Source organism: Corvus brachyrhynchos, unplaced genomic scaffold (assembly GCF_000691975.1).
Source record: "Corvus brachyrhynchos isolate BGI_N302 unplaced genomic scaffold, ASM69197v1 scaffold517, whole genome shotgun sequence".
Taxonomy (NCBI): domain Eukaryota; kingdom Metazoa; phylum Chordata; class Aves; order Passeriformes; family Corvidae; genus Corvus; species Corvus brachyrhynchos.
In genome coordinates, this window is record NW_008238971.1 from 302,677 (window position 1) to 310,825 (window position 8,149).

Consider the following 8,149-nt stretch of genomic DNA (forward strand, 5'->3'; position numbering starts at 1 on the left):
AGCCATGCCCTCAGTTTCATACTCAGCCACTGGCGTCAGCAGTGGATTGTTGTAGCTCTTCGAACGCACCACAGGGTTCTTGGCAAGGATGTCACCCGACTTCGAACGCCTGAAGAACCGCTTCTCTGCAAACAAAGATCCAGAGTAATATCTGCAAAGTCTCCTATTACGGTACTAATAATTATGAGTGTTCAAAAGAAATGTGAAGTTCTGCATATTCATAATCTTTTCCTGAATGAAACTTTTCTAGAAGAAGACATTTTGCTGTATTGTAGATTCACAGGCTTCAGACTTCCTAGATTTCTTTAGCATACTGAAGACCCCAAATCTATCTTTACAAATAATAGCTGAGATTCCCTTATATTCACACAACTTCAGCAGCTGGAGTAAGACAGTAAATACTGCAGGAGTAGTGATATACAGTTGTAAATACTTCCTTTAGACAAGCACAGAAAGTGCAATTTTGTTCTTTTTCAGGCTATAAAAGTAGTGACTCATTTCTAGTAGTTGAAATTTAACTTTTCCACCCATCCTGGGAAAATAAAGTCTCTTCAAATTTGGAGCATGAGGATTAAGACAGGCAGTTTTTTCTACTAATTCTGGAAAAACTTTCAAAGCATTGTTCAGAGACCACACGGGAGAGAGCACCAAGAGTGTTTGAAAATGTTAACTAGAGGGCAGTGCTCACAGAAACCTCTTTTTGGGGGAGCAAACCTGCATTCAATCCAGCAGTGATTGCCTGAATGCTGTTAACCAAGTGGGATTTTCCCAGAAAATAAGCAGCAGATGGCAGCAAGTAAGCATGGAGTTCCCTCTCTGGCAATGGTTTAGTGCTGGAGTGTCCTGGCAGTGTGAATAGAATTACCATCATGAGCAAAACGACTACCATTCAAACTCCGTGCAGGTCTCAATGCTCAGATTCACTTGTGCTATAAGAAAAAAAAGTGGTGTGAATAATAGGTCTCACTTTTGAAGCTTTCTTTCTGCTACTCTCACTTTGCCATCCCATGAAAGGGACACAACTGGAGCAGGAGATCAAATTACCCTCTGGAAGTCAACCACAGCCACTGCAAATAAACTGCTTTAAATCAGGATGCTGGTATATGTTCCCTGCAAACTGTGCAATTTCCTTTACATATGCCAATCTCTTATAATTACGTTGTTGTGTAATTATGTGCTTACCTGGACACAAATTCCAATCATATGCTGTACTACTAAAAAAGCCAGTTTCTGTATTTAAGATTGTATTTTGCAGTTGTGTCTGCCTCAACAATGAAATCATCTGATCCAAGTTCATTTTTGGACTTTTTGTTAGGAGTTTGAGTTGGCAAACAGAAAAGGTTCCTGGGGCTATGAACTCTGGTTTCTTGTCACAACATGCCACATACTAGCAAAATAGTTGGAAGAGAATTAGATGCATCAGTTTAAAAGAAGCAGCTGCTTACACACTCAGCTCCCTTGGATCCAGGTGCAGTTATTACAGTAAGACCCATTTCAGGGATATTGCTACATCTACAGCCCAGGCCACAGCAAAAGGAAGTGCCCGGTCCACCAAAACCTTCCCATCTTCTGCAGTCACATAGTAAGACATTTATTTACTAAAAATTCATTTCACTGGTGCTTTATTCTCTTTGGGTGCATTTTTCCTATCTTGACATACTAAAGCTCATATTTAGAAAATGCCAATTTGGGGCTCCATTTAAATGCTTGTGGCCTTTTAATGACAAGCAATGAATACAAAGTAGTAATCATGAACCATTTTCCATAAATAACTGGCCTGTATTTATTCACTTGAAACTCATTGTTTCTTAAACACTTGCTGTAACATGTTTTGCCATTTAACTTCAAGGGAAAATCAACTACTTTATTGGCCATTTCTGACAAGCAAACATATTGAATTGACTGCACAGAAAATGTGCAGTTGAGCTTATTTTCCCTTCTGTCTGCTCTATTCAATCAGGCCATCACCATATTTACAATAAAAGACTCAGGTACTACCACATTTCCTTTTTCATTATGCTGGTAGTATCCCCCTTGTATTTTCAACAGATTTAATTGCTATATAGGCTATTCCACCTTCATTCTGGCTAAATCTTGCCATCACAAAAGTCACCGAAGGCTTCAGAGCTCCAACAATCAGAAAATAAGCTGAAGGGGACTCAAACTGACACCAGGCCAGCCCACGTTTCCCCCTTGCTCCTTAAGGATGCTGATGTACAAAGTGCCTCAGCAGTAAAGATTCAATAACCTTCAGAGGCAATTCATGTGAAATTAGAGATTTTTCCTTCCATATAATTTGAATTTCCCCTGCTATGTGAGATGACTCTGTATTTCTTACCTCCATTGGGATGGAGAACAGCTTATTACATTCTACTCTGCAGAAAGCTTTTACATGCTTGAAGGCTTATGTGTTAGTCTTCTCTAAGACAAATTCCTACTTTCTTCCCTAATTTTAACAGCCTTGTACGATCTTTGTGTACTAATGAACACGATTGAAAATTACCTACTGAGTACTTTAGAAGTGGCTTCTTGCTTCTTCCTCTCACTGTCCATAAAGCATCCTGTGTTAAAGCTCTCTCATTAAAAGGTAGAATGGAAATTCTAAACACACTCTAGATTCATTTTACTGATTTTTATTACTGAGCACTCTTACGATGATCAGCTTTCATCTTTTACCACTGCAAGTTTCACTGCGATTCTGCACCTTGCAAAGAGCATAGTCTTAGAAAAAAAGCCTGATGTACTCATGTGAGCACTGGCAGTCACCTCTTGTGTGTGCCCTGACCCTGCATGGAGCAAGGTTTTGGGAAGTCCTCTGTGCTGTGCCAAATGGAGTCTGTGTTATTCTTACCCAAGATACAGGCAGAGTGCGTGAAGGGTCCATCACTGGAATACAGACCGTATGTGCCCAAGTAAGGAGAAACAACTTTCTGGATCAGGGATTCCAGTTTCAAATAATCTTCAGTCACACCTTTCGACTCATGAACCCCCTGAAAAAGAGGAAATACCCAATATGAGCACTGCCCCCTCCAATCACAACCTCCCCTTGCTCACCAGGGCAACCAGAGAAGAACAAGCATTTTCACTGAGTGAAAGCAAAGGTGCCCTGCAATGTGATCCTGGTTTGCTAGTACAGCTGATTCCTCTTCTGTAAAGCCAAGAGATGTGAACCAGACCAGAGCTACCACGACATTTAAATCCAGGAAGGTACATCCTACTTCGTGCACAGCACTCAGGGAAGGATAGAGGACGTGATCTGTGAAGAGGAATTAAAACCATCCCTGGACTTTTTGCTATTGCAATTTTACAGTGACTTCCTGAATGATAGCATCTGATACCACAGGGTGTCACTGCCATCTCAGCAATACCAACACTGTTAAGAAAAAGGTGAAACTGAGACCCTCAGAAATATTTCTTCCAGGATATTTTCAACAACCAATGTTTACAGTAAAGAAGTTTGTTCTCTTTCCTCATCCCTCCCCTGGCACTTACCATTTTCCAGGCAAAAATCACATTATAATTAGCATGGTAAGAGTCACCCACAGGCAAAATGTTTAGCCTTTAACTGTTAACTCTGCACTTCCACCCACAAGCAGGCTTTGTTAGTGTGAGAAATGAGACAACTCTTAAAAAGATTTATTTATTGAAAACAGAAAAATTGAAAAATTACAGAAATTAGAAAAATATAAAAATTTGGGATCCTATGGCTCAGTAGATGGTATGCCCCAGGAGCGCAGGGATTTGAGATCTTCTGGCTGAGACAGCACTAGACCTCAGGTAGAGAAAAAGAACTCGCAGTGCTGGGCTGACTTTTAGCTGGTCCAAAGTCAGGAAAAAAATTATTAAAGGCTCCTTAATAGGAGTATGCTTTTAACACCCAGCACTGGCATCCACCACAGCTAGCCTGCAGAGAGCGAGAGAGGAAAGAGGCCCTGCCTCTCTGCCTCGTTGTTTTTATAGTGTCTTTGCTCTGCCCACAGCCCACCCACAGCCCGCCCCTTCAGTCTAAAGCGATTGGTGCTTTCCCTTTGATGGATCATCTCCGTCCACCAATGGCTCATTGCTGCCAGAGGGGTGGTACTAGTTGAGACAAGGGAGCTAAAATGCCCCCACCAAAACCCAGGTTGCCATGGAGCTTGCCCCCAGGGCAACCAAGGGCAACTGCTATGGGCTAAAAATAGCTGCTGGCTGTTAGAACTGGGGGGTTTTGGCCTTGGAACCAAATGCAAGTAAAAACACCTAAAAAAAGTATTAAAATACATCCAACACATCTCAAAACACTTGTAAAAGTATACAGTAAACACAGGAAAGGTAACTCTTACGGTGTACCGGTGGTTTGAAGTTTGAAAAGGGGCAAGTTGGTGATTTTTAACTGGGGAATTTTTTAACTGGGAAGGGTGCAACTCTTAATAAACTACTTTGAACAATTGAAAACACTGATAATGGAACTGGATTTTTGTATCTGGGCTGATGGGTTAATTTTAAGATTCAATCTAAAAATATTTAACTCACAATTAATTAATTAAAGCACTTAATATGCAAAGACCAAGCACAAATAGGGATTTCATGTATGACAGGCTGCAGAGGTGACAGAAAAACCCTGCAGAATTGTATTCTCCCTTTAGCTGCAGAGTGCGTGCTCCTGTGTTGTCTGAGCAGAGCCCTGTACACTGTGTGTAGGATGCCTCTTGCCATATGGAGCAAATTCACATTTGCCATGGGCTTGACATATCATGTCACAGAATTAATATCCTAAATGCCATACTCAGCAAGAACTCTGCTTGAATTTAGCCATTTCATTATGTGTTCCTGAGTTATTGTAAAAAGAAACACACTGCTCCAGAGAGCAATATAAAGATCAGATGAGTAAAATTGCAACACTTCCTTCAGCATGTGAAAGGATCCTGACGTTCAAGATGTGTTCACAGCTTAGTATTACTCACCAACCAGAGTCTAGAGTGACTCTCAGATGTGTTTCTGAATGGCTGACTCCACCACGCCCCCCACACCCACTGCTGCGCTGCCTCAATGCTGCCTCATCACTTGATAAAAAGTTTATGAATGGAAAATTCATAATGGCCAACAGAGAATTCAAATTAGGACAAAATTTGATTTTGGACAGAATTTGAATTCCAGTTCTGTTGGGGTTCCTCCCCCCTGCCGTGGGGTCCGGGGGAGGGGACCCTGGAGTAGAGGCACGGGGTTTCCCTACTCCCTGGTGAATCCTGTTCCCCATTGGTTGTTTTGTGTTCTCCTGCCCAGGAATGGCCATGCCAGTCCCGTGATTAAGAGTTCTTCAGCAGTCGTCCAGCCATGCAGCTGGAGAATAAAGATGTTTGAAAAACATCTACCAAGAATCAGTCCCTATTTCTTTTCCACACGCCTTGCTGTCTATACATGTTGCAGAAATCCCCACTGCAACACAGTTCAGCAGTCTTTAAATAAAAAATAACAATCTTTGGTGCTATGCCCTGAAGAACTCTGGGACAGCCACAAATACAAATTTGAACACAAAGGCATATCCAGTGGATCCAAAAGCTTGCAAACATCGAAGAAACAGCAGAATGAGCCCACAGCTATACAGCCAGGCAAAAATAATACTGGAATAATTCAGAAGACTTAATGAAGGAGCAAGTGTTATTTCCAAGTCATTACTGGCCTACTGAGATCTGTTCCAGTGTTCCTTGCTGGGATTTAGTCAAGCCCTCAGAAAGGCAACATGCCTGCTCTCTTACTACATATTCACTATCCCATCATGCAAAGGCCAGGGTTTAAGACATCCTGCTCCAGGCTCCCACACTAAATACCTCTGGAACTGGTCTCCTAAACATGACATATATGAGTGGCAGAACCCAGTGGTATTTAGCATTGCTCATGTCCAGACTTTGCTGTAGAGCTTTATTTACTTTTCTACCATTTTGGTATTTATACTTGTGAAAGACAGTAGCTAAATATCAGCTGTGGAGAAAGAACCCTGTTGCGTTCCACTGTGGGGAACTGTGAGGAGTTCTTTTAAAAACAGATGGTCTTGAACGAAATTAAGTCAACAGAGACAACCTTCTATCTGAGAACCGTTTATTGGTAACAAAAAAAACCCAAAAAAACCAAAACAAAAAAAGAAGTTGCCTGACTAAAGAGGGCTAGAAAAGACAGAGAAGAAGGAAGAAAAATGGAAAAGGAATGGGGGGAGAGAGCAAGAGGGAGAGGGGAGACACAGAGGGGTAAAGCGGGCATTACCACCAGCAGGATGGGGAGTGCCGTTGACATCCACGTGGCAGGGGGTGTATGCACGCTGCCTGCTGGGGAGCCTGTGCGGCTCTTGGAAAGGCATGGCTCCACAGGCATGGTTCCCGCAGCGACAGGCAGCCAGACATGTGGTGAGTTAGCGAGCGCTCGGGCAGGAGGTGCAGGACCCAGGATGCAAGGTCGCAGCGGGGATCACAGCAGCGGGCTGGATCGGAGGCAGGTGGCTCAGGCAGGGATGGAGGGGCAAATCGCCAGGGTGGCAGTCAGGGACACAGGGAGACAGGACAGGCGGCAGCTGGGACGGGCGAAGGGGTAGGGCAGGACACAGGCTACAAACAAGACTCAGAGGTCAGCTGGTGTCCCACCAAGTGCCCAGATAGAGGGAAGGCAAGTATGCGAGGGTGAGCAAGCACCAGCAGGGGCAGGAGAGCCAAAAGGTAGGCTGGACCCAGGGCAAAAAGGACAAAAGACAGGCAGGGCAAAGGAGCAGACGTCAGCAGGCTGGAGCCAAAGCAAAAACACAAGACTCAAAAGGTCCCCAGACTCAAAAAGCCCCAACTCAAAAAGCGCCAGAATCACCAAGCCCAAATGAAAACTAAGTCTTAAAAAGCCCCCAGAACTTTTGATGCAGTTACTTTTTATGCCCTCTGGCTCCTCCCAAAGTCTGCCTGCTGGAAGGACACCATTGGCCCAGTCCAACCTTCCACTGCAGTCCATTGGTGCTTTTGCCATCTGACCGGAGTTGTTGTTTCTCCTTAAATTGGGCATGTATGGTCTGTACAGTGTCTTTGGTGTTCACCTGTTGACTGCCTGTCCCATGTGAGACATGAAATGGTTGCCAAGGAAAGTACCCCTGGAGACAAGGCTTTCTCCCATCTTCTTCTGGTTGCCTCCTTCACATGGCATGTGTGTAACCCCTCTTCCACATGCCTCTGACAATGTGAGACAAAGTGGTGAGACAAAACTAAATTGGCTCTTCACAAACCCCAGTAACTCACTAGTGCCATGCTGCCCACAAAACAACTCCTACCACCAGCAGAACAGTATGAGTAACAGAAGCATCCTTGCCCAGTGGCACCTTAACACTGTCTGATTTCCTATCAGCCTTCAGAATTGAGGAGTTCTTTTGGTTTTTAATTATATGTTCTGCTCTACACTCCTCTTCCCCTGATGAACTCCTCAAAAGCCAGAGCTATATTCTGTATGGACTGCTGCTCTTGCAGGTATACAAGGAGGCTTGCAGCAGCTCTGCTGGGCTGGGATAGGCTCCTGTGGTAAGTTGAGAGACTCAACCCCCAAGCTACAGTAACTGGGACAACCCTCCATGATGGGGCCAGGGAGCTGTGCAGGGCACAGACTTGCCTCATCCCCACCACTGCTGTCCTGCAGCTGCTGTACCTGGAGAGCCCACTGGCTCTCTGCTCCTGAGAAACACTCTTCTCTCAAAATCCCAACTCCCTCACCACCTGCATCATCTTCAGTCTTGCCCTCAACCTTCACTCCTGCTCTCTCAAAGCAGTGCTAATCTCCACCTCTTTTTCATTTCAGCATCTTTTAGTTACCACCTTCGCATTTGGAAAGGATTATAATGTAATATTATGACAAGAGTCTGCCCTACTCTAAAGGCATGGGAACAATGGGGATTTGAGTCCTGAATATGTGAATACTGTTGCAAATGGAAGACATCTATCAAGAACAGACACATGTATTACTGCATGAAATACAGTACCCAAGTCCCAAACTTCATTAACCTTAATTAAATGGTTTTGAAACCAAAAATTTTTCTATAATAGTTCAAATGCATTAGAAGGGCCCTACGCATGGCTGGTTTTGATATGTAAACATGCAAACACTCCCAGAAGGGCTACATCCTTAAAGACTACAGGTTATTGATGTATCTACT

At 43.7% G+C, this 8,149-nt stretch overlaps 1 protein-coding gene and 1 long non-coding RNA gene across 7 annotated transcripts in view; one reads left to right on the top strand and one right to left on the bottom strand.

Moving 5' to 3' along the window:
* LOC108447750 overlaps window positions 1-8,149 on the top strand; it is a 43,835-nt gene that overhangs the window by 21,677 nt on the left and 14,009 nt on the right. The window lies entirely within an intron of this gene.
* Window positions 1-8,149, bottom strand: part of PRR5 (proline rich 5) — a 75,206-nt gene that overhangs the window by 1,252 nt on the left and 65,805 nt on the right. For all 6 annotated transcript variants that reach the window (XM_017738694.1, XM_017738695.1, XM_017738696.1 and 3 more), the window contains 2 exons: window positions 2,852-2,990; window positions 2-125 (listed from right to left, as the gene is read on the bottom strand). In XM_017738694.1, the coding sequence (XP_017594183.1) occupies window positions 2-125; window positions 2,852-2,990 (263 nt within the window). The remainder of the gene's footprint in view (window position 1; window positions 126-2,851; window positions 2,991-8,149) is intronic.